This window comes from Haliotis rufescens, unplaced genomic scaffold (assembly GCF_023055435.1).
Source record: "Haliotis rufescens isolate VD_foot unplaced genomic scaffold, xgHalRufe1.0.p SCAF_4, whole genome shotgun sequence".
Lineage (NCBI taxonomy): Eukaryota > Metazoa > Mollusca > Gastropoda > Lepetellida > Haliotidae > Haliotis > Haliotis rufescens.
Window position 1 is genome coordinate 44,803,644 of NW_025964112.1, and position 27,681 is coordinate 44,831,324.

The window sequence follows — 27,681 nt, forward strand, 5'->3', positions numbered from 1 at the left end:
AATCTTGAGATTAAACCCCATTTCACCTCACCTGTCCTAAGAAGTCTATAGCAGGACTTTCAAACATCACTCCATTCCCAACTGTCCTAACTGAAGTATAATGAGGTGATGTCAACATGGGATTCAATGTGATTATTTCACTAACATAGCCAGGTGAATAAAAGTATGTGTGGTTGCTTGTAACAGTCAGGACTCTATTGTGTTCACAGAGCTGGTATTGTATTAGTGCTGGTCCAATAAGATGCCATGCCACAGTTAGACATGAATACCCCATGACACCTCAGACACCCCCAGATACCCTCAAACACCCCCATATACCCTCAAACACGCCCACATACCCTCAAACACCCCCAGATACCCTCAAACACCCCCATATACCCTCAAACACCTCTAGATACCCTCAAACACCCCCATATACCCTCAAACACCTCTAGATACCCTCAAACACCCCCCTATACCCTCAGACGCCCCCAGATACCCTCAAACACCCTCAGACACCCCCAGATACCCTCAGACACCCCCATATACACTCAAACACCCCCATATACCCTCAAACACTCCTATATACCCTTAAACACCCCCACATACCCTCAAACACCCCCACATACCCTCAAACACCACCATATACCCTCAAACACCCCCATATACCCTCAGACACCCCCAGATACCCTCCAGATACCCTCAGACATCCCAAGATAGCCCCATATTGAGGTGTCTTAGGGTTTCTCAAATGTACTGGTGGCAACAGGTGCAGGGTATCTGGTATATACATCCTCGGGGGTTGCGACTTCCGCTGCTTGTGCCTCTGCCATTGGCTTGCAGATGGCCAATGGTCTTGATGGAAGGATTGAGAGAAGGTGACATCTATGTTGGCCCCGAGGATGTATATACCAAATCCCCTGCAACTGTGGCCACCAGTACACTGGAGAAACCCTTAGACCCCTCAACACCAGACTCAAAGAACATCGGACCTCTTTTAACAAACTCAACCTGAAATCCGCTATTTCCGAACACATCCTGAAGAACCAAACCCATAACATCATGTGGGAAGCCACCAAAGTCCTGTCTACCAACAACAATAACTGGCGACAAAGAAAACTACAAGAAGCCATTGACATCAGGAGACACCAGCCAGCCATGAACCGTGACCAGGGAACCTGCCTAGTGCTTGGGACTTATTGCTTTGATCTTTGTCAGTGCTAATTACCAAGCTGGCTTCAATTTGCCCTTTGCTGTGTCCATTCTTTCACCTATCAGTGCTAATTACACCCGGTTCCCCATTTGCCCATTGTCCATTACCTATTACTTATCTATGGTAACTTAAGTACTGGCTGTCATACCTTCAGCGCTATGTGTTGGCTTCCCTTGTTAGTTACTACATCATGTTATCTTATTACTTTTGTTGTCCTTACATGTACATATATATGCCTCATGGCATTCATTCACCTGATGAAGGAGTAAGCATATATGATGTGTTCCTCATAATAAAGAAGTTGACATATATATATTCTCTTCCTTACCGCTATACATATTGTATTCTGATCGTATAGTATCGGGGGGATAGTCGTAACATGACATCGCAATGTGGGTTCATGTTTAAACAAACTTTGTTTATAAGCATAATAATTTGTAATGCTAAATTTTTACAAAAATATTTTAATTTGTCTGAAAACAGTATTATCTCATTTTCAGGAAAACTGAATATCCATTAAAGATTTAGTTTTCAATGATCTTTTTACAGTTTCCAGGTCCACAGGGTCCCATGAGGTGAAGATGACTATACGAGAAGGCGCCATCATGAGAAATCCATTGTCAGAGAATCTGCCGGGGATGCCGATCGCGTCCAACCAAACAAATGGAGCGATGCGATTAGATCCAACAGTGACTTCAAACTCTGTGTTCGTCATCATCGTAACATCAGTTACCTGCAAGGCAATTGAGAGGAAACATAAGCGTGGTGAAATGGAGTTTAATGTCATTTATTATCCATAGGGTTTGAAATAACCGAGTTCATAAAAATCATGTGCAAATATCACTTCACGCACACCAGTGTATGGTTTACATCATCTGGCCGCCATTGTTGACGTCGTTCGAATCCTATTGTGATGTAAGGTCCGAATCACACTAGAAAAGAGGTCATAACTAAAGATTGTTGACATCATTCAACAATTGTGGTTTTCTAAGACGGCGGTCAGTGCATTTTTCTGAAGGTGAACTAAGGGATTAAGAAATAGTTACACTCGCGTGTGTGTCATACTGATTTTACGAAACTAATGTAATAATCTCTATGTTCAAGTTTATTTTACTCACACAGTGAAGATCACTGTGCAATTGTCAGTGTGTCTGCTTGTACTGATCCGGGCTTATGCCGGTTTTATAGTACTAACCCTAACCCTGTGTTACCACTCTACAGTTTAGCATGGAAAACCCCAATCAGACACATTCTACTGACGAGCCGACCAGTCCTTGGTTTATCCCCTAAATGCGGAGCTAACATCCTCCGCCATATAGTCTGATAGCACAACATACCATAACTTGAGCCTTGGCGAGTCCAGTGACGCTGTTGTAGTATGTGAGGGGGACGTATGCGTTGATGCCGCTAGCTGGGTCGTTCAGGTACATGTAGAGGAAGCAGCTGGACCTGCCTGGACAACCGGTGGCACTCACCAGAGTGTCAATATCTTGCTTGAAAACTGACTGGGACGACTTTTTCAGCTGCAAACCAAATCGCACTGTCTTCAGTAAATTCAGGTAGTTTTTACACCTTTATCAGATTAGGAGTGTTATGTTTGTTGTTTTATGCCACACTCAGCAATGTTCCAGCTATATGATGGCTCAAAGATTGTCTGGCTCTTATCAAACATTTCCATAGTTTACAGGTAATATTGAGATGATGGAAGAAATAGTTCTACATTTCAACGAACCAATTAATCCAGATTATAAACAGAAATTCAGTGACATCATCTACTTAACACAGGTGAGTGAAGTGAATGTGATGAATAATTGTTTTCTGTTTTATTGCCATACTCAGCAATATTCCAGCTATATGATGGCATCCCATGGATAATTGAGCCTGGACCAAACCAGAGATTGATATTATGAGCAACATCCCACACCATTGGGAATGCTGACTAATGATTAACGAAGTCACAGATCCTGACCATCCGATCAGTTAAGGGGGAAGTTGGTCCTCAGCAACCTATGTTTGTCATACAAGGCAACTTAATGATGATGAATTGATTTGAACCAAGCTCCGACACCACCCACATTAGCGGATCTCCCCGGTTAAAAGCAGATTGAAAAAGATGAAAACTGTCCATATGTGGCACACAGCACGGCACGTTTGTCTGCCTGCTTTGGACCAGACAATCCAGTGATTGATGTCTTGAGCGACACCACACATACCGGTTGTACCATTAGGTATGAACTTCTTCACACACTCACAATCTGATATAACAATAATCTGAGGTGGCACGGGTGTCCCAGTCTAAGGCGCTGTGATTTTCTGTGCAGAGTTGCGTCCCTTGGGCATGCCAGGAACCTATGATTGTGGGTTCGAATCCTGGCTCGCCCCGATTATGTTTCTAGGCTTGTAAGCACCATACCAGTGCTCGTGGGTTTCACCGAAGTAGTTAACGTCTGAGACCTGCATCACTTTGTGCTTTCCTCCCACATTAGCAGACACGCTGCTAACAAAAATCTGATGAGTCAGAAAGAAAAGAGATTACATTTATAGGATGAATAGACTTCTTTACCTTGTATGTCACGTTCCATGTCCTGAGAGGGGTGAAGCTGTCCCATCGGTACATCTGAATGTAGAGAACTCCTGTGGTGGCCTCGGCTGTCTTCGTCATCAGATGCACGGCCTCTTCACGGGGGAAGTTGGACTGGAGGAGGCTGATGAAGCTGTTAGCAGGGGTGAAGACGTTCATGCCGGTCTTGGTGTCCTTGACCTCGGTCAGGGGGATCTCGTCCACCACCATGTAGATGTTGAGGAAGTTGCCATCAATGAAGGGGGAGATAAGAATGGGAGCAAAGAACTTCCGAGCATAGTAGTGCAGCATCTTCCATTTGCCTGTGTAGTCTGAGTTTGGACAATAAAACAAGTATTTCTTGAATTTAACTTGTCTTAGACTTGTCTTATGTTAATTTTGAACCCTGCTAAATCCCCTTTTGAACATAATTCAACATTTCTGTCAAATCCAGTAAAAGATAGCTATAATCTGAGAAAAAATAATGCAGGACATTCAACAGCAATGAAACTACAGACATGTAACTGACCTATGCCAGCCCAGGTTGGGGCCTGCCAGATGTCATTGAGCTGCCAGTAGAGGGCGCCCATAGTCTGTCCCCGCCCATCTGATGTCATGGCGTTCTGCCAGCGGCGGTAGTGCTCACTCTGAGTCTGTATTGAAACAGCCTGGTTGATCTGCAAGATAAATCAAGATTTCAAGAAGTGTCCAGAATGTTTCTTTAATATAAAAATCAATATATGCATGACTGATAGGTTTCCCCACTGTGATAATGGAATATTAGGAAATGTGGCATCAAAAACCCACTCACTCACTCACTAACTCCAACAGCAATAGTTCAGCAGCCCTGTTTACATGAGCTTGCTTTAAGGTTTTGTCAGAATGTTGACCATCACTCCCAAATATTGGTTATAAAACCAAAGTGACCTTTGGAAAGTTATTGAGGTATTGCCAGTCATGTCACGGGTCAAGGTCAGGTCAATGACTCTTGATACATGTCATTCTTACTTTCCTAGCTAGAGGAATATGACCTGTTTAAAAGTTGTACTGCTTTAAATAGGAGATTTCCCAAACTGGAATGAGTGAGTGAGCAGGGTTTTACGCTGATTTTAGCAATATTCCAGGAATATCACAGATACACACCAGGCATGGGCTTCACACATTCTACCCATGTGGGGAATTAAACCCTGGCCCTTGGATTGATGGGCAAACGCTCCAACCACAAGGCTACCCCACCGCCCCAAACTGGAATGATATCATGAAACCAGAAATGAAATTGCATAAAATGTCTTTATTTAGGTAGCACATGTCATGTACAGGTTAGAATTGGTCTTCAGCAACCCATGCTTGTCGTACGAGGACACTAACAGGGTGGTCAGACTCAGTGACTTGATTAACGCATGTTATCGTATCCCAATTGCGTAGATAGATGCTCATGATGTCAATCACTGGTCCAGACCTAATTAACAGATTAATAGCAGACCACTGTCATATAGCTGGAATGCAGCATTAAACAACAAAAATTCAATTATTAAAAAGGCAAGTGTCATGGGAGTTTTAGGTGGAAGGTGTCATATGTTTTGCAGTCTGACTTTAGATTGGAAATGCTGTTATGTTCCCATTTATAGTCTGGAAGGTAATTTAAGGTACCGACGATTACTACAATATCTGAAAATTATCAGAGCTACTCCAGTCGTATCATGCTCGTTGAGACGCCCAACGCTAACACCGTATACGTGCGTGCGTGATTCCCGTGCACCCTTTCGAGTTGAGTTGATTAGTTCAACTGTGTCATATGGCCCTGGGGTAGCATTATGCAGATGGCTGTTTCAATGAATGCTCGTTCCACCCATGACGAACAGGTCTGGTTGTTGATGAAATATAGTGATAGCTAAATAGACAGATTTTTTATTCATGCACCGATTGTCTTTAAATGTAATATCCAGTTATGTATGACTGTTTAATAATCTCATACCAACTTTGACTGGAGTAGGTCCGATAGTTTTTCAGATATTGTAGTAAACATTGGTACCTTAAATTACCTTCCAGACTATAGGCTAGCTAGCTGGGGGCAAGGTACTTTAAACTGGTCTGAGGATTGAAGTTTTCCAATTCAATGATAAGGACATCAGACTGGAAGTGCATAATGATCTGTAACATGGGGTCTTGAGAAAACAGCCATGATGAGGTCACATCTGATTTGCTAACTTGCTAACACTCTTCTAATTAATTGTGAAGCATAAAATATTAAACTAGTTTCACGTAAAGAAAGGGTGTTGCATGCAGACCAGCAGACAGACAAGCAATCTGCTATTAACCAGGGAGTTCCGCTAAAGTGGGTGGTGTTGGAGCTGTGAGGTCACATCTGATTTGCTAACTTGCTAACTATCTTCTAATTAATGAAGCATAAAATTAAACTAGTTTCAGGTAAAGAAAGGGTGATGCATGGAGACAAGCAGGCAGACAAGCGTGCAGATAGACAAGCAGGCAGACAAGCGTGCAGACATGCAGGCAGACAAGCGTGCAGATAGACAAGCGTGCAGACAAGCAGGCAGACAAGCGTGCAGACATGCAGACAGGCAAGCGTGCAGACATGCAGACAGGCAAGCGTGCAGACAAGCAGGCAGACAAGCAGATAGACAAGCGTGCAGACAAGCAGGCAGACAAGCAGGCAGACAAGCGTGCAGACAAGCAGATAGACAAGCGTGCAGACAAGCAGGCAGACAAGCGTGCAGATAGACAAGCGTGCAGATAGACAAGCGTGCAGATAGACAAGCGTGCAGATAGACAAGCAGGCAGACAAGCGTGCAGATAGACAAGCGTGCAGATAGACAAGCGTGCAGATAGACAAGCGTGCAGATAGACAAGCAGGCAGACAAGCGTGCAGATAGACAAGCGTGCAGATAGACAAGCAGGCAGACAAGCGTGCAGATAGACAAGCGTGCAGATAGACAAGCGTGCAGGCAGACAAGCGTGCAGATAGACAAGCGTGCAGATAGACAAGCGTGCAGATAGACAAGCGTGCAGACAAACAGGCAGACAAGCGTGCAGACAAGCAGGCAGACAAGCAGGCAGACAAGCGTGCAGACATGCAGACAGGCAAGCGTGCAAACAGACAAGTAGGCAGACAAGCCTGCAGACCTGCAGACAGGCAAGCGTGCAGACAAGCAGGCAGACAAGCAGATAGACAAGCGTGCAGACAAGCAGGCAGACAAGCGTGCAGATAGACAAGCAGGCAGACAAGCGTGCAGACATGCAGACAGGCAAGCGTGCAGACAGACAAGTAGGCAGACAAGCCTGCAGACCTGCAGACAGGCAAGCGTGCAGACAGACAAGTAGGCAGACAAGCCTGCAGACCTGCAGACAGGCAAGCGTGCAGACAGACAAGCAGGCAGACAGACAAGCGTGCAGACAGACAAGCGTGCAGACAGACAAGCGTGCAGACATGCAGACAGGCAAGCGTGCAGACAGACAAGTAGGCAGACAAGCCTGCAGACCTGCAGACAGGCAAGCGTGCAGACAGACAAGCAGGCAGACAGACAAGCAGGCAGACAGACAAGCGTGCAGACAGACAAGCAGGCAGACAAGCGTGCAGACATGCAGACAGGCAAGCGTGCAGACAGACAAGCAGGCAGACAAGCGTGCAGACAGACAAGCAGGCAGACAGACAAGCAGGCAGACAGACAAGCGTGCAGACAGACAAGCAGGCAGACAAGCGTGCAGACATGCAGACAGGCAAGCGTGCAGACAGACAAGCAGGCAGACAAGCGTGCAGACAGACAAGCAGGCAGACAAGCGTGCAGACATGCAGTCAGACAAGCGTGCAGACAGACAAGCAGACAGACAAGCATGCAGACCTGCAGACAGACAAGCAGACAGGCAAGCGTGCAGACAGACAAGCAGGCAGACATGCAGACAGGCAAGCGTGCAGACAGACAAGCAGGCAGACATGCAGACAGACAAGCAGGCAGACATGCAGACAGGCAAGCGTGCAGACAGACAAGCAGGCAGACAAGCGTGCAGACATGCAGACAGGCAAGCGTGCAGACAGACAAGCAGACAGACAAGCAGACAGGCAAGCGTGCAGACAGACAAGCAGGCAGACATGCAGACAGACAAGCAGACAGGCAAGCGTGCAGACAGACAAGCAGGCAGACATGCAGACAGACAAGCAGGCAGACATGCAGACAGGCAAGCGTGCAGACAGACAAGCAGGCAGACAAGCGTGCAGACATGCAGACAGGCAAGCATGCAGACAGACAAGCAGGCAGACAAGCGTGCTGTGCAGTCTGCCACTTGTGAAGAGTTTTCATCTTTTTCAATCTGCTTTTAACAAAGGAGTTAAGCTAAATATAGATGGTGTTGGAGCGTGACTCAATTCATCATCATTATTAAGTTGCCGTGTATGACAAACATAGGTTGCTGAGGACCACTTCTAACTTAACGGATCGGATAGTCAGGATCAGTGACTTTGTTAATCGTGTGTCAGCATTCCCAATGGTGTGGGATGTTGCTCATGATATCAATCTCCAGTTTGTCTGGTCCAGGCTCAATTATCCATGGGATGTCATCGTATAGCTAGAATATTGCTGAGTGTGGCAATAAAACAGAAAACAATTATTCATCACATTCACTTCACTCACCTGTGTTAAGTAGATGATGTCACTGAATTTCTGTTTGTAATCTGGATTAATGGGTTCGTTGAAATGTAGGACTATTTCTTCTATCATCTCAATATTACCTGTAAACAATACAATGGAAAGGTTTGATGAGCGCCAGACAATCTTTTAGCCATTGAGTATATATACATATTAAATCCGTGCAGTTAATGACAGATCTCAGGCTTCTGAAATAATAATGTCCTGAAAACTGGCGCTACCCTTATGATATTGCAAATTATGCTAAAATATATTATTTTATCCTGTTACTATAAACTGACCAAGAGGATGATGATTTCTGTGATAAGACATTGGACCCCAGTAGTCGAAGTCCCCCGAGTCAAACACATCTTCCAGGGTCTCGATGTCACACCAGGCCTGGATCCCGTACTCCGAGGCGAATCGCGGGATGCGGTAATTTGAGTCCTTCCATAGGTCTGAGATGTAGTCGTAGAAGTGAACTGTTCAGCAAAAAAATACAAGTTGCTAAAAACATAGGCATTAACAACATTGTATATTTATATACATATCCTATCTCACATTATGCATTTTTATCCTTCTTCTATGATCCTGGTATGTAAACGATCCTAGAACAAAGTTTCCAGCTTCAATAAACACCTCACCCCAACACATCCCGTTCATCACTATGGTCACCATCTTAACCCTCTGGATGCCCAATTTTTTTTCTGACGCACATTTTCCTAAGATCGGAAAAGTTAAGGTTGTGCGAGAATTGCGCTCACGTGGCACTGGATCTACCTCTGGTTATAAAATTATGCAGAGGTTGAGAATATTAAATTTCCTATTTGATGGTGTAAAGTTAACTGCAAATATTAAACCGTTTTTTCTGCCTTGAAAAACAGTAAATTTCTCCCCTTTTTATCGTACACCGATAAAAGTACTGTGCGGCGATTTTTTTTATTTAGAAGCTTTACGGAAACTGTTAGCGAACAAAATACTGCCTAATATCTGAACGACATATATATCAAATGGAGTTATATGCGTATGTATAACGACATACATTCAATGCCAAAAACAGCATACCGTAAATGACGAAAACTGATTTTTCTCTATGACGTCAAAAGGTGACAGAGAGGTTACACACGTAGAAAGAAAAGGGGGCATAACTCTGCTATGCTTAGCACTAGTTTACTGTAACTCAGGTCACTTGGTGAGAACTAGCTGTGGGTAAGGATAATATATTTTTGTGGTGTTTTGTTCATGAGGAACCAAACTATTCCAACACAAATATCGATAAAGAAACTGTATACGTTTAGTTATAAAAAAACCCATAAGAAATGATGAAATCGTACTTTATAAAAAAGAGGTAATAGAGAAATGGATGGCCCTATCTAACTTATAACTTAGTCCTTAGATTCCAACATTCTCCTGAATGTGTAAGTATAATTAGACTAATGTTGCACCATTATTAATGAAGCACTAACCTTATCATCAAATGTAATTAAATACCCCAAAAATAACACCATTGGTGATATGGGTGAATAACAATGGCGCCGTAGAAATTCCAAATAGGAGCACTATCCATTGACAGTACCTCCCAAGGAATATGAAGAGGGGGTATCGACGATGGTCTAGATGAATGGGGACGTCTCCTGTGCAAATGATGGTGCAAAGTTTGTTTGTTTGTTTGTTGTTTAACGATGCACTCAGCAATATTCCAGCTATATGACGGCGGTCTGTAAATAATCAAGTCACGACCAGACAATCCAGTGATTGAATTCATGAGCATCGATCCATTCAATTGGGATACGATGACATGCATCAACCAAGTCAGCAAGACCTAACCCCCGATCCCGTTAGGTGCTAAGTAACGCGAGGACAGTGAGGAAGACGACATTGCTGACATTGATTGTTGAAAGAACTCACACCATGGCAGTCACAGCAAACGATGTGAGGGTCACGAGGAGAAAAAATACATTTGAAATATTTGCAAAACGGGCATAACGGCTCCATAACCCTAGTGTTATGTGTCTGTAGCAGTTGTAATACGGAGACAGGTAAACCTCACAAAAAAATTATGTATCATTCTCTTGTGATCTAGTACGTCCGTATCAAGCGATTAGACAGAGAATGAGGGTGCAGGGAATATCAGCTGATCAGGTCACATGGGGTCGGGCCGCACGGGATTGCAGTGGTGGAGATATATACTCTAATTTGAAATTATATTTTTTTTCAATTTAATGAAACACACTTATAAGCTATGCTACATTTTGAAAACGGAAGTGTGAAAGTCAAGGAATATATATATGACAAGTTTATTTTGATGACTTACTGTCGCCATACAGCTCGGAGCCAGGGTCCTTAGCTACCCAGCCTTGCCATCACTGCTCCATAACCCTAGTGTTATGTGTCTATTGCAGTTGTAATACGGAGACAGGTAAACCTTACCAAAAAATATCTATAATTCTCTGGTGGTCTGGTACGTCCGCATCAAGCGATTAGACAAAGAATGAGGGTGCAGGGAATATCAGCTGATCAGGTCACATGGGGTCTGGTCGCACGGTAATTTTGATGACTTACTGTCGCCATACAGCTCGGAGCCAGGGTCCTTGGCTACCCAGCCCTCTTTCTCTGTCTCCTGGCCATCACTGGGGCTCGATGACAGATACACCCGGGTCGAGTCTTCCTTGTTGACGATAGTCTTGAGCGTTGTCACGTACAACTTGACGTAGTCATCGTAGTAGCGCTTGTAGTGTAAGTGGACGTCATACCTGAAATCCACATGACTTCAATTGTCTGCAGTTGTCCGTTTTAAGAAAATTTTGTTTGTTGTTTAACACCACGCCAAACAATATTCCAGCTACATGACGATGGTCTGAAAGTAATCGAGTCTGGAACAGACAATCAAATGATTGACATCATAAGCATCAATCCATGCAAATGAGTATAGACCAGACAATCCAGTGATTTACATGAGCATCAATCCATGCAATTGAGGTGCAAATGTGTTACCAGGTCATGCAATCAACCAACTCACCGAGCTAGACCACCGACCAACAAGTACAGGTTGTTTGGGACCTATATTCTTACTTTGAATCCCCATTCCATCCAAGCGAATGTTATTATGTGGGCTAGAAAATAAGCAGTTGTAAACTTGGTAGTTTGCCCCTGCTTTCGTTCAAGCATGTTTCTACATTCGATGTATATGTTTCAGGTTACTTTGCAAAATACTACTAAAGGACTGACTTCAATATTTTTTGCGTTGATGGAGGTATTAATGTAAAAATCTGTGTGCAAACTATGTATACAATTTATACAAGTGTGCACACTGTTTTCTTCATTAATACCTCCATAAATGCAAATACCATCTTCCCGAGGCAAGGGACTTAACTGACTATAAAAGTCCAGTTTCCACACTTTCCGAACTAGGCTGGTATTATGGAGTTCATTTTGGCTGGACTAACGAGTCTATGCATAGTCCAATCAAAATCGTGCACCGAAATTGAAATCCAGTTCGTAAACTGTCGTGCAGATTTCAGTCAAATTGCAGGATTTGCAAAGCATGTGCACCACCAACTCGTCAGCAGATATTTTCCAAATCGATTCCTGTTTTTAATCAAGGTGCTCACGTGATCTGATGCATTTCGTGATGTAAGACTCGTTTTATCACAATATAGATCTTGATTATCGATCAGATCGTGCTGACTGGGTCCCACCTTTTTGTGTGAAGCAAATGCAAGTGATACGAGAGGTGGAATCTGATTGGTCCATAGGAGAGGCTTAGAAGGGACATAACTAGTGGCGCTACGATCGAGCCCAGTAATTCCAGCCTAGTTCGGCAAGGGTGGAAACTGGACTTTTAAAGTCAGTTAACTCTCTTGCCTCGGGAAGATGTGCAAATACATACTGGTCAAGTCTTATAAGTATGTCAACAATAATAACTTCACAGACTGCTTACTTAATCGTTAACACAAACAGAACTCTACCCATTAGACCACGGAGTGTCAATTCAAGAAGTTTGTTTGTTTGTTGTTTAATGCAGCACTCAGCAATATTCCACCTATATGACGGCGGTCTGTAAATAATCGAGTCTGGACATGACAATCCAGTGATTGAAATCATGAGCATCCATCTCGAAAATTGGGATACGATGACATGCATCAATCAAGTCAGCGAGCCTGACCACCTGATCCCATTAGTCGCCTCTCATGACAAGCATAGTCGCCTTTTACAGCATGGGTTGCTGAAGACCTATTCTACCCCGGATCTTCACAGGTCTAGTCCAATAAGGTGATCTGTAGCCCCTTGTATGACATATGGCGCCATTTATAACGGATTAACAGAGGATGAGGGGATATAACGGCAGATTCTTCATGTCTCTCTCATACCCACCAGTCCTGTCTTAGTCCTTTCTCATTCTCATTATTTCCTGCCCACAGTACTATGCACGGATGATGCCTGATTCGTCGAACCTGTGGATAAACGCCAGCAACATGTCATTCTAGAAAACACTGTATCAGCGAATAACACCCATCAGTTTGTTTCACATGAGCTTCAATTATCATTATTTTCTGACAACCGACAACTACAGTGGAATCGGTACCCTTTGGAATTCTGGGTAAATATATCGGCCCCCAGCAACCTGTGTGTTGTTGTCAGGGGCAACTAAATGGATAGGGTGGTCTGGCTCAAAGTCTTGGTTGATTACATGTCTTTGTATCCCAAATGCGTGAATTGATGTTGATCATTGGATTGTCTGGTCCAGCCTCAATTATTTACAGACCACTGTCATATATTGGAATATTGCTTAGTGCTGCGTGAAACAACAATCAGTTGAATCTGTCTAAACCAGACTTGCAAGGACAGGCAATTTAATTCTGGCTGTGTCAGCTCTCTGACTCTAGCAGAGAGTTACCCCGGTTACAGAGCTCTAGACAAGCTTTTGGTTATTTGTGTATTTTACCCAGGGGTTTGATTGTGATAAGGTATGCACAGTTTTTCGAGGGTATTCAAAGTTTTTATACCCACCTGTTTCTTGACATTTGGGTATTTAAACTTGAAAACTTGTTTTGTAACAATCCGGGTAAAAACTAAATGTGTGTGTGTCCAAATTTATCAGCTTATTCATTTATAAAAATGTTGTGCTCTGGTGTTATGTTATTCTAGTGTGTGATATGTTATCTAAGTGTGTGATATATGTTATCCTAGTGTGTGCTATGTTATCCTAGTGTGTAATGTATTTTATCCTAGTGTGTATGTTATCTTAGTGTGTGATATATGTTATCCTGGTGTGTGCTATACATTATCCTAGTGTGTAATGTATTTTAACCTAGTGCGTATGTTATCCTAGTGTGTGCTATGTTATCCTAGTGTGTGCTATACATTATCCTAGTATGTGATATATATTATCCTAGAGTGTGCTATATGATATCCTAGTGTGTGCTATATGTTATCCTAGTGTGTGATATATGTGATCCTAGTGTGTGCTATATATTATCCTAGTGTGTAATGTATTTTATCCTAGTGTGTATGTTATCCTAGTGTGTGATATATGTTATCCTAGTGTGTGCTACACATTATCCTAGTATGTGATATATATTATCCTAGAGTGTGCTATATGATATCCTAGTGTGTGCTATATGTTATCCTAGTGTGTGATATATGTTATCCTAATTACCCTAGTGTGTGATATGTTATCCTAATTATCCTAGTGTGATATGTTATCCTAGTGTGCTATATACAATATCCAAATGTTATGTACATTATCCAAGTGTAGTGTGTGATATATGAAATCCTTGTGTGTGATATACGTTATCCTAGTGTGTGATATACATTATCCTAACGTCTGACATATGTTATCCTAGTGTTGGATATATGTTATCCTAGCGTGTGATATGTTATCCTAGTGTTTGATACATGTATATGTAATCCTAGTGTTATATATGTTATCCTAGCTGATATATGTTATCCAAGTGGATATATGTTATCCTAGTGTGTGAAATACATTATCTTAGTGTGTGATATATGTTATCCTAGAGTGTGATATATGTTATCCTAGAGTGTGATATATGTTATCCTAGTGTGTGATATACATTATCCTATTGTATGATATACATTATCCTAGTGTGTGAAATACATTATTCTAGTGTGTGATATATATTATCCTAGTGTGTGATATATGTTATCCTAGAGTGTGATATATATTATCCTAGTGTGTGATATACATTATCCTAGTGTGTGATATACATTATCCTATTGTGTGATATACATTATCCTAGTGTGTGATATATATTATCCTAGTGTGTGATATATGTTATCCTAGAGTGCGATATATGTTATCCTTGTGTGTGATATTTGTAATGTGGGTTATATGTTATTCTAGAGTGAGATACATATGTGCTATATGTTATTCTAATGTGTGATGTATGTTATAAATCCTTGTGTCATACCTGGTGTGTGATTTCTTGTGACACGGTACTAAGGAAGTCTGGAGTAGTGGGATAGAGTGCGACACTAAACATCAGGTCCTGCCAGATCATGATGCCAAACTCGTCCGCGATATCATAAAAATCTTCCGATTCATAAACCTGCAAAGGTAATATGCCAAACAAAACTACATTAAAGTTTCTGTCATGATTTTGGAACCAGTGTCCAACCCTGGCAAACAATTGACTTAAAAAAGGCATATTGCATCATGGCACCCCAAAAATTACAAACATATCTTATTCCATATTCTTTGATTTGTAGATATGCATGGAAGTAATTTAAGAAATTATGCTGTGCATTCCGGTTTATACAATTATATCTCTATAAACATGATCAACGCCAACAAATAGTGAAGACAATTTTTATAAACTAACTGCATACCTAATTATTAACACAAGAAACTGTAGACAACGATACAAAATCAGTGACATCGTTCAAGGCAAGAACACCACACAGCCTACTAAAGTTGTCCACGAGTGGGCATTGCAATTCTTTTTACGTTTATCGAAAAAAGATGCAAAAATAATAGCTTGATTAGCCCAACATGGATAACTTGTAACTTTTTTTTATTAACTACCGGTAATAATATTATACTTGCCCCTCCTCCCCAAACCCTCATTGAGTTGATGTGGACTTCAGCAGCTGATTGGAGCAGACGGCGCAGTCTTTTTTTATTAATATTTTCCTGAAAATTGTCCGCAGGGATCCAATTTGATCCCTTGAAGAAAACCGGTACATCGTTTATCTTGAAGTAGAATGTTAAACCTGTGGAACAATGTCAGGGTCATTTTAACATCGTAGTGTAACACTGCATGCAATGCTATAATATGAAGTGAAGCATTCTGAGCTCTTCCTGTTTTTGGGTTCTGTTGTCAGTAAGATAGAAATCACCTTGACTGTAACGCAATGAAAACGCAAAAAAAGTGAAATTGACGCTAAACCAAATTTTATATGGTGTTGGCTGTGTACTACAATCACACTCAGATAACTCAGTTCCACATTAGTAAAGACAAGTGTCATTGGAAAGTACTCAATTTTAATGTAGAGGAAATAATGCAGGCCTAGCATAACAGGTCCGTTATTCTGTGCCAGGAAGTCCACAGAAGCACGTGCTGTATGTGTTCTGGCGTTGGAAAGTATGTAGCTCTTGGTGTTGCAGAAATAGACCACAGCCTGAGGTCTTAAAATGGCGTCCCTGTAGTAAACTGCATTAATATGACCTTTGCATACATGGAGCTGTGTTCTGTGCATAAAACGGCTATCGCCCCAAACCATCACACTTCCGCCTCCCCATCGATTAATCTGCACAACACAATCATCGTGATAACATTCACCATGGCGATGCCATACCCATATATTTCCATCGAGTTCCTGACAACAGTTTTGGAGCTTCCTTTACTTCTAACCATGGGGTATTTTCATTGTTCTTTTCCAGCTATCAACTTTTCATGGATTCACGTTGGTGCGTTTTCAAAGCTGGTCAGTATATATTAACAATAAGTGGGAAATCTGTAATTCCCATTTGGAAATTTTTAATGAAATTTGCAGCAGACTTCGGGCTGAATATCAGCCTCAGAGCAGGTCTAGATAAATCCCTGAATTTCATATAGTCCTCGCTATCCAAAATGCCACAAGAATCTATTTTGCAAGCAAGCAAGTCTCTTGATTTTAAGCAACGTACTGTAAGTGTTTACCAACATATTTCTACTTCCGGTATTCTACAGCTGGGGATTTTAAGAATGCTTAACACAACCCCACCCACCTGTGTTGTTGCCAACACAACCCCACCCACCTGTGTCGTTGCCAACACAACCCACCCACCTGTGTCGTTGCCAACACAACCCCACCCACCTGTGTTGTTGCCAACACAACCCCACCCACCTGTGTTGTTGCCAACACAACACCATCCACCTGTGTCGTTGCCAACAGAACCCCACCCACCTGTGTCGTTGCCAACACAACCCCACCCACCTGTGTCGTTGCCAACACATTCCCCACCCACCTGTGTCATTGCCAACACAACCCCACCCACCTGTGTCGTTGCCAACACAACCCCACCCACCTGTGTCGTTGCCAACACAACCCCACCCACCTGTGTTGTTGCCAACACAACCCCACCCACCTGTGTTGTTGCCAACACAACTCCACCCACCTGTGTTGTTGCCAACAGGATCCTGCACCAGCTCTACAGTACGGAATCCCACCCGACGTTGTTTGTTGGACACCTCGTTGTTGCTGGTGAAGGTGACGTTGACGTTGTAACGAGTCTGGTTCCCATAACCATTCGGCCACCATATGTCGATTTTCTCACTCTAGATATGGGACAAATAAACAGCCAGTCAGGTCCCAGCTTACATCACTCTGTCACATCATCATTGCCAGTCCTACAGACAAAGGTCTGTGCCTCTGTCTGTCTGCCGCGTCTGTCTGTTGTCTACTCCACCCCAAGCACTCCCCACCCCCCTTGATAGGGTACATAGACGTATACACTCCATTTTTAATTTTGCAAAATACTTCTTATACAGTGTATAACCATATCATCTCCCTTCTGCTCAGCCCTAGATTTTCCACCGAAATCTCCAATCTTACTTCAGCACATTTTCAATTGAAATTTTTTTGCAGTTGCTTGTTTCTATCAAAATTATTTATTTTCAGAGACTAAGCATTACTCTAAAAGACATGTTGCCTCCCTCTTTAAATTTTGTACAATTTTCTCATACAGTGTTCATTATCCAGTACTAGAAGCTCCCGCCAACTCTGGAACTTACGCTAGGAATGGTGATTGTGAAGTTGGATGAACTGTTTGTTGGTGTGAGTGTCAGTGGCATTGACTTCATCACCGATGTCCCGACAACGTAGGTGGTGAGGACGCCCGACACGGAACCCCCGCCAACGTCGAAGTACACGCCCACATCCAGCATCCACTCTCCTCCCGATCCTAGAATTGGACAACACAAGGACAGTGAGTGTTTATCATGTACATATAAGCAGCACATTCATCTTGATATCAGATTCGATTATTTACAGGCGGCCATGATACAGCTGGAATATTGCTGACAATGGCATAAAACAACATTCATTCACACATTCAAATAAAGATTAATAAACTGCAAGGGACTGGTGAAATCTGTTTGTTGTAGTCATGGTTTTCTAAACAAAGGGCTTCCTTTTACTGTCCTGTGACGAATCAACTCGAGACTTGAAAAGCATACACGCTCAGGGCTTGAAACTTGACTTAACTAGCACAACGTGCATGTTGACATGACAACCAAGCTGCACCAGGAAATACCAGGTTGGACACTGGTCTCATAAATTTATCAAAGTTGAAACATAGGCTGGACTGTTGCCAGCATCACATAAATTAATGACGCATTGCTGTAAAACGTAATAGCAACATGTGCACATAATTGTGAAGTACTGGTACACACAGTTTGATTACATCAAGCCCATGAAAGTATGACAAATTACACAAAACACAGGACTTAGTGTTTGTTTGTTTGTTGTTTAACACTGCACTCAGGAATATTCCAGCTATATGAAATTGGTCTGTAAATAATCAAGTCTGGACCAGACAATCTAGTGATTTACTTCATGAGCTTCGATCCACGGAATTGGGATACGATGACGTGCATCAACCAAGTCAGCGAGACTGACCACCCAATCCCGTTAGTCACCTTTTAAAAGGAATTAGTGATGTAGTATGGTAAATATATTTTAGAAGCATTGAGTGAGTGAGTGAGTGAGTGAGTGAGTGAGTGAGTGAGTGAGTGAGTGAGTGAGTGAGTGAGTGAGTGAGTGAGTGAGTATGGTTTTACACCTCTTTCAGCAATATTCAAGCAGTATCTCGGTGGGCTACACCACAAATGGGCTTCACACATTGTACCCGTATCGAGAATTGAATCCGGTGTTCGGCATGGAGATCAAACACTTTAAAAAGAAGGCTACCCAAATGCCCCTAGAGGCATTGAGTGTGTAGATTGATATTGTGTGTGTACATGTAGACATAACTATTAGGTTGCACTTTTCAATTACAGGTAGCACTGGTGCATGTAATTACAGCTTAATCGAGCTCTGTACACGGATCTTTCCCCTGAAGCACTGCAGTATGCTGGTTTGTCTTACAATACCTCTTGTTGTTGCCACTGACAGTTCACGGATAACTGAAGTATTGAATGCCTCGATATAGATATCTTTCCTAGAAAGAAAGAAGAAAAGTTAATTCACTCCTTCAAAAGACCATGTACATATGTATTTGTCTCATTCATGAGATAAAAAGTATTTGACTGAGAACATGGAGCGATTTAGTGTTTCTCCAATGTATCCATCTTCCTGAGGCAAGAGAGTTAACTGACTTTATGAGTCCAGTTTCCACCCTTGCCGAACTAGGCTAGAATTCCTGGGCTCGATCGTAGCGCCACCAGTGGTAATTACAAGTTATTTCCCTTGTAACATGTCTAAGCCTCTCCTATGGACCAATCAGATTCCACCTCTCGTATCACTTGCATTTGTTTCAAACAAAATGGCGGCGCCCAGTCAAGACCATCTGATTAATAATAAAGATCTATATTGTGATAAAACGGGTCTAACATAGCGAAGTGCATCAAATCACGTGAGCACCTTGATTAAAGACATGAACAGATTTGGAAAATATCTGTTGACAACGAGTTGGCGGTGCACACGCTTTGCAAAACCTGCAATCGACCGAAATCTACACGACTGTTTACTAACTGGATTTCGATTTCGGTACAAGATTTTGATTGGACTATGCACAGACTCGTTAGTCCAGCCAAAATGTAACTCCATAATCCCAGCCTAGTTCGGCAAGGGTGAAAACTGGACTTTAATAGTCAGTTAACTCACTTGCCTCGGTAAGATGCAATGTATCACGATACATCAAAGTCAACTACTGATACAAAATGATGGGAGATAGGTATCAAACTAATACAACATATTTGATTAATGTATCTATCAATCTAAGATGTTGGCTTATAAGTAAGATAAACTCTCCTACGTTTTTCTTCAATACATCAACTAACCTTATTCTCCGTGTTGTGTCCCCAGTTGCTGGTGCTTACAGTATTGGAAACTAACTGTTTCAGTCCACTAGTCCTTATACTGATAACAGAGCAAAACCCCTAAACAGGACACATGATTACTAGTCCTTTCTCCTAGGATACTTAACTATTGGGCAGTTTGGCAAGGACTATAGGACTAGTGCCAGTTTCTAAAGCTGGCTTACCATATTCCCTGTGTTGGGAAGGAAGGCCCCAGTTCCGTGTGCTTACCATATTCCCTGTGTTGGGAAGGAAGGTCCCCAGTCCCGTGTGCTTACCATATTCCCTATGTTGGGAAGGAAGTCCCCAGTTCCTAAAGCCGACCATATTCCCTGTGTTGTGAAGGACGTCCCCCAGTTCCCTGTGCTTACCATATTCCCGGTGTTGGGAAGGAAGTCCCCAGTTCCTAAAGCCGACCATATTCCCTGTGTTGTGAAGGACGTCCCCCAGTTCCCTGTGCTTACCATATTCCCTGTGTTGTGAAGGACGTCCCCCAGTTCCCTGTGCTTACCATATTCCCGGTGTTGGGAAGGAAGGTCCCCAAGTCCATGTGCTTACCATATTCCCTGTGTTGTGAAGGAAGGCCCCCAGGTCCTTGTGCTTACCATATTCCCTGTGTTGGGAAGGACGTCCTCCAGTTCCTTGTGCTTACCATATTCCCTGTGTTGGGAAGGACGTCCCCCAGTTCCTTGTGCTTACCATATTCCCTGTGTTGGGAAGGACATCCTCCAGTTCCTTGTGCTTACCATATTCCCTGTGTTGGGAAGGAAGGCCCCCAGTTCCTTGTGCTTACCATATTCCCTGTGTTGGGAAGGACGTCCCCCAGTTCCTTGTGCTTACCATATTCCCTGTGTTGGGAAGAAAGGTCCCCAGTTCCTTGTGCTTACCATATTCCCTGTGTTGGGAAGGACATCCTCCAGTTCCTTGTGCTTACCATATTCCCTGTGTTGGGAAGAAAGGTCCCCAGTTCCTTGTGCTTACCATATTCCCTGTGTTGGGAAGGACATCCTCCAGTTCCTTGTGCTTACCATATTCCCTGTGTTGTGAAGGAAGGCCCCCAGGTCCTTGTGCTTACCATATTCCCTGTGTTGGGAAGGACGTCCTCCAGTTCCTTGTGCTTACCATATTCCCTGTGTTGGGAAGGACGTCCCCCAGTTCCTTGTGCTTACCATATTCCCTGTGTTGGGAAGGACATCCTCCAGTTCCTTGTGCTTACCATATTCCCTGTGTTGGGAAGGAAGGCCCCCAGTTCCTTGTGCTTACCATATTCCCTGTGTTGGGAAGGACGTCCCCCAGTTCCTTGTGCTTACCATATTCCCTGTGTTGGGAAGAAAGGTCCCCAGTTCCTTGTGCTTACCATATTCCCTGTGTTGGGAAGGACATCCTCCAGTTCCTTGTGCTTACCATATTCCCTGTGTTGGGAAGAAAGGCCCCCAGTTCCTTGTGCTTACCATATTCCCTGTGTTGGGAAGGAAGGCCCCCAGGTCCTTGTGCTTACCATATTCCCTGTGTTGGGAAGGAAGGCCCCCAGTTCCTTGTGCTTACCATATTCCCTGTGTTGGGAAGGACGTCCCCCAGTTCCTTGTGCTTACCATATTCCCTGTGTTGGGAAGGACGGTCCCCAGTCCCAGCTGAAAGAACACTGCTCCTTTCTGATCATGTTGACATGACATTCTCCGTTCTGTGCCTTGGGTGGACAATCATTGGGGATGTCATAGGCAGAAGCATTGGCCTTCTGTTCAGCAACCTTTACAGCAGAGTCAAACTCAACGCTAATTGTGTTGTCCCCTACCTGAAAAATGTGACAAAGAGTTAGTTGTTCTACGACTGTGTTCTTCATGTTTTCTCAACCAATTACCATTTACATAAGACACAGCACTCAAGATATTTCTGCTTAATTTTGAGTGAAATGTATTTCTTTCTAAGTGGAATACATGACTTTAAATAGTTAAAATGTTGGCCATTAGGAAAACCAAGATGGCCACCAAAATGGCAGAAAAGAAACCAGATGTCTTTGACCTTGTGGAACAGACAGGTCAGATCAGATCACTTAGTTTAAAAACTCATATATAGACAAGAGAGAAAACATAATTCTGTTACGTGAAAAACATTCCTACCTTGGCAGCATTTTTTATGTCGTAGACATACTGGACAAACATGTTCTCTGATGTCCCGACCTTCTTGTTGTTGATGAAGACAGTTGAGAAGGTGTCCAGACCGTCACAGACAAGATGGAGGGCAGAGGCAGACAGGTCTGCTGAACTCACTACAAAACATCAGATGTAGTAATGACCTCATACAATACATCAGATGTAGCAATGACCTCATACAATACATCAGATGTAGTAATGACCTCATACAATACATCAGATGTAGCAATGACCTCAAACAAAACATCAGATGTAGTAATGACCTCATACAATACATCAGCTGTATTAATGACCTCATACAAAACATCAGATGTAGCAATGACCTCATACAAAACATCAGATGTAGCAATGACCTCATACAATACATCAGATGTAGCAATGACCTCATACAATACATCAGATGTAGTAATGACCTCATACAATACATCAGATGTAGCAATGACCTCATACATCAGATGAAGCAATGACCTCATACAATACATCAGATGTAGTAATGACCTCATACAATACATCAGATGTAGCAATGACCTCATACAATACATCAGATGTAGCAATGACCTCATACAAAACAACAGATGTAGTAATGACCTCATACAATACATCAGATGTAGCAATGACCTCATACAATACATCAGATGTAGTAAGGACCTCATACAATACATCAGATGTAGCAAGAACCTCATACAATACATCAGATGTAGCAAGGACCTCATACAATACATCAGATGTAGTAAGGACCTCATACAATACATCAGATGTAGCAAGAACCTCATACAATACATCAGATGTAGTAATGACCTCATACAATACATCAGATGTAGCAATGACCTCATACAATACATCAGATGTAGTAAGGACCTCATACAATACATCAGATGTAGCAAGAACCTCATACAATACATCAGATGTAGCAAGGACCTCATACAATACATCAGATGTAGTAAGGGCCTCATACAAAACATCAGATGTAGTAATGACCTCATACAATACATTCAATTTAGTAACTACCTCATCAGCTATCTTAGTGCTTATTACACATCACATGATGTCTGTGTTCTTATAATAAATTAATTACGTGGCTCTCGTCCTGCTCTTACACTGAAAGGTACGTGTGTATGTCCAGTCTTCTCGTCCAATCCATCGTAGTTTGACATCGTTGTCCCGGTACAGCGGATCTGGAATCAGCTTGTTGGTGTACAGGGCTGTGTACATGCTGCCTGGCACACTGGCAGGAATCCTCTCACCTGGAACAACCATCAATGTTGCAACATCGGTGAGGTACCATCAACTGTTACCTAGCAGCATTTGTAGCTCACCTGGCTATGTAGCTCACCTACATGTGCTTGAACATTTCCAATCCATTTAAAATCAGATCTTGGTTCTTGTTACTGCCAAACAACAAAGATCTGATTGGTTGGTTGGTTGGTTTGTTGTGTAATGCCGCATTCAGCAATATTCCAGCTATACGACGGTGGTCTGTAAATAATTGAGTCTGGACCAGACAATCCAGTGATTAATATCATAAGCATTGATCCATGCAATTGGGATTGATGACATGCATCAACCAAGTCAGCAAGCCTGACCACACGATCCCATTAGTCGCCTCTTCCGACAAGCATAGTCGCCTTTTATGACAAGCATGGACAAGCATGGGTCGAGAACAAACTTTTGCGAACTTTGACCAACCAATAAAATGACTAACAAGAAGTCGACATTAGCTAATCAGAAATCAGTGACCTTCCACTAAACGGCATGCCAGACAATGCTTCGAACAATATTTTGGCAAAGTTTGATTCAAAATTTGAAAACTGAACCAAAGAATATTCTTGAATGTCTCACAAATGGCCGAGATTGTATGGCTGTATTTCCCGCAGACAAGTTAGCACTTCAGTGAAATATACAAACTCAGGTCAGTGCTGAAAACCTAAGGATCCTAATCATGCATTTCAATCTCAGCTCCCTGGGGAGAATACAACCTAAGCTACCTGTGAGGCACTGGAAGGTTACACTTCCATCTCATCCTACTGGGTACCCATACACTGCTTGGTGAACAGAGGCATATTTTGATCAAAGTCACATTGCTAAGGAAAAAAACCCATGTGCTACATGTGCTTCAGTGTGGGGCAGGACTTTGGCCTTGTCTCAGATTTGCCTTACCAACTTGATTTGCCATTTCTTATCAGAAGCATAACTCTGTGAACTGTCAGCTGACAAGCCTCACAGATGAGGTCAAACTGACATCTGTTTTCCAGGGATCATGTGAGAAAATCTTCCTATTCTCATATGCTTTATTTTTTTCATTTGTTATTCGATCCTGAAGTCAAAAATATTCCTGCCATATCATGACAGCTTCAAAATAACTGAGTGGACCAGAAAATTATGTGATTGACATTTTGACCTCTCCAATGCCCTTGGGGTACAGAGACACATAATCAATGACGTCACCTAGCTTGACTATCTAATCCTTTCAAGTCATCTCTTATAACAAGCATAGGTTTCTAGGGACCTATTCTAACTGGGAATCCCCATGGCAACTCGTTAATACCACCACCACCTTGGATCCTGAGACCTTTACACTAACCATGCTAACCAACCCCAGGGATTTTGCAAGTATTTAAAACTAAGTGCCTTTAGCAGTCAAACTGGGGGAAATTGTTATTTTATTCAAGATTGGGATATTTTAAAGTTGACATTTTCATACATTAGGAGGTATTTTAAAGTCAAATTAAGTACTGAAACCTAATCGATCCTCAATATCATGTTTACTGGTGTCAGGTGTTGTTGAAACACAAGTTTCTTCTACAAAGCCAGAACAGTAGTTATAACTATATAACAACATCAATTTGGAAAATGTCCATTCCAATTTGCGATTGTTTGCTGACATTTGCTAAGACTTGGGGCTTGACATGACCCTATGAGCAGGCTAGATAAACCCTTGAACCCTAATGCTAAACTGTCATACTTACAAGAACACACATTAAAGTAAAGGGACGGTTCTGGCATGAATTATTTTCGGCCAAAAATATGCCAACATTTAAGACATTGTGCATCTGGCTTGAGTTAGCAGATTAGTACACAGTCCTTTGACAGTCCTGTTAAATTTGCACTGAGAATGGTCATTCTATAACTAGACACAAAACAGAACAGTAATACCATGCAACAGATGGGTAGTCGGTAACAAGTCGGTACCGGTATTATTGTTTACATCTATTTCAATCCCACACCACCAAGTGATAAAATGTTCATCTACCATCAAGACAGTGTTGACTGACTAAACACTGCAGGACCTTATTGGACAAATAAATTGAGACGTAAATTTACTGCAAGTCAAAAGGACTTACACAAATGTGAAACTACAGGCCTGCGTGCACCTATTTCAAACACTGCATTAGGTGAGGTGAGATGAAATTGGGTTTAACGTCGCGTCCAAGATTATTGCACTTATATCCGATTTATAGTGCTAGCCCACTGAGATACCATGCTGCAGTCTAACATAATTACCCCACTCAGACACAGTATACTGACTCCAAGCCGACCAGTCCTTGTTTTAGCCCCTTAATGCCAAGCGCCAGACGGGGTAACAACAAGTACCATCTTTTAACGTCTTTTGGTATGACGCGGCCGGGGATCAAACCCCGGACCTTCCGCTCTCGGCAGGCGCTCTACCACTAGACCACGGAGGCGGTCCACTGCATTATGTGTGACAAGATGTTCCACTAAAGGAAATAAGGTGATTAGAACTGCAAAACTACCCTGTAGGTGAATTCTTTAAAGATCATTTACAAAACCCTGGAATAATAGACCCTTGGCCTTGGATCCCCTTCATGATCAATCAACCCTAGTTTTACGATCATTAGGGTTAGGTACCTGTTTAGTGGATATTATTGTTTCTATAGTGGCTCCTAATATTCTTCATACAAAAATGTCAAGAAAGCAGGATGAAATGGTTTAGTGTCAAATGTTTTGGCTACTGGAAACTGCCCTGGAACATTCATACAAGCCACTTTCACCCGTTATATTTATTCAGTAATGAGTCAAAAGCGGACTCACTGTTGTGGCGTCACTATATGCTTATTCCTCCCTCGTATGCTTATTCCTCCCTCGTTCCTTACTATATGATCCACATTATCCTTACAGTGTTCCCTACTACACTTGTCTGTCACAAAATCACCCTACAAATTATTTAATACCATGTCATTCATGCATACCCGCGAGTTCGACGTCCTGGAACCGTTTTCAGTTCTCGCCATATTGGCTCATTCCTCACCACTTGGTATCTTGTAGATTACGGAATTGGACGAGAGTGACAAATGGCATCTGGATCGCTCGTAAGCATCGGTAGACTAAAGTCAAGAGAAGTCATGCCTACCCGTAACCTTCGTAAGTGTCAGTCCCCTATTCAACCTTTTTCATTTAGTTCTGTAATGGCTTAGGCATGACGAGGTAAATTTGCACTTAGTTACACAGTAGCTCAGTCAGTTAGCTGTAGGGCTTACAATCCAAATGTCGCGAGTTTGTGTCCGAGGGATTCTCACAAAAACTGTCTTTGAGACCAGTGACCTATGGCAAGAGATCGTCCTCACAAAAAGTTTAGGTACTGTATTCTAAAGGTGCTCCTAATATTCTGAGAAAAAGATTTCAACATCTACCACACACAGTAGCCAAACGTCACTCGGTCTATAAAACTCAAGGTCTAATTTCAGTACATGTATACTAACATACCCTAAACTCGGACCTTTATCTAACTGACAAGATTAGGGAAGGAACCTGTAAACACATGTTGAAGTGCATAAGCCTACCTCAGCTGTTTACCGTTAGTCTGAATCTCTGATGACAGCCCTGCATTTCGTGTAAAGAGAACATTTCAGAAAGCACGCATGTTTCTTAAATATGACGAGTACATCAATGAGTGTCCCTCACCTCTAACATTGTTAAGAAGAGTCCAATTCCCAGACAGATCAACAACATCGGCATATGAAACCGACACAAGAGCAGCTAACAGCGCACAGCTGAAACCTCCCGCCATGTTGTTGTCATGTGACAGCCAACCCAGACTCAACTTTCCGGGTCATGTGACTACCATATGGAGACTTCACATGAACATTCCATCTATTAATAGAATAATCATTTATCAATATGGTGTGCAACCATCAAAGATAACGCACTACGGTGGAAAAAAATGTACTTGAGAAAAATACATTTTATATTTATATAATCTGAATGAGAACGGACTTTCTGTTCAAAAGTCTCGTTTATTCATAATTTATTGTGAACAAAATGTACACATGCATGTTGCAGCTATCTCACAAATAAATTTTCCAATTGTCCAAAAGAAAATATCGGTGGCATCGAGATAAAATTAATGGTTTAGCACGGCGTAGTTTGGATCGATAATTGTTTCATTTTTTTTTGGTACAGCCACAGACCATATGATATGGTCTCTGGCACAGCTATGTTTTCTGTGGTTGACCACACCCAAGTCCGGGATCACACAGACGTTTGGAGGAGACGTAATGATTGCATAGTTTGCACAACACTGTTATTCTGGATTTGGGTGGGCGTTGCATGCGTAGCGCCGTCCTTACAACCTTTCACCCCTGGACGCTCTCCTCTATTCCAG

The 27,681-nt window shown here is 42.4% G+C and overlaps 1 protein-coding gene across 1 annotated transcript; it reads right to left on the bottom strand.

Annotated features, from left to right (window-relative positions):
- Positions 1 to 1,640: 1,640 nt before the first annotated feature.
- LOC124152326 (beta-mannosidase-like) lies at positions 1,641 to 27,120 on the bottom strand. The gene is made up of 17 exons (XM_046525224.2): positions 26,982 to 27,120; positions 23,159 to 23,305; positions 22,029 to 22,177; positions 21,504 to 21,703; positions 18,985 to 19,052; positions 17,626 to 17,795; positions 17,010 to 17,169; positions 15,456 to 15,622; positions 14,821 to 14,958; positions 12,764 to 12,843; positions 10,952 to 11,142; positions 8,692 to 8,871; positions 8,396 to 8,493; positions 4,282 to 4,429; positions 3,756 to 4,084; positions 2,530 to 2,715; positions 1,641 to 1,925 (listed from the first exon to the last, which is right to left on the bottom strand). The coding sequence occupies exons 1-17, from the start codon at positions 27,085 to 27,087 to the stop codon at positions 1,689 to 1,691; spliced, it is 2,754 nt and encodes a 917-aa protein (XP_046381180.2). The 5' UTR covers positions 27,088 to 27,120; the 3' UTR covers positions 1,641 to 1,688.
- Between the last annotated feature and the right edge of the window lie 561 nt (positions 27,121 to 27,681).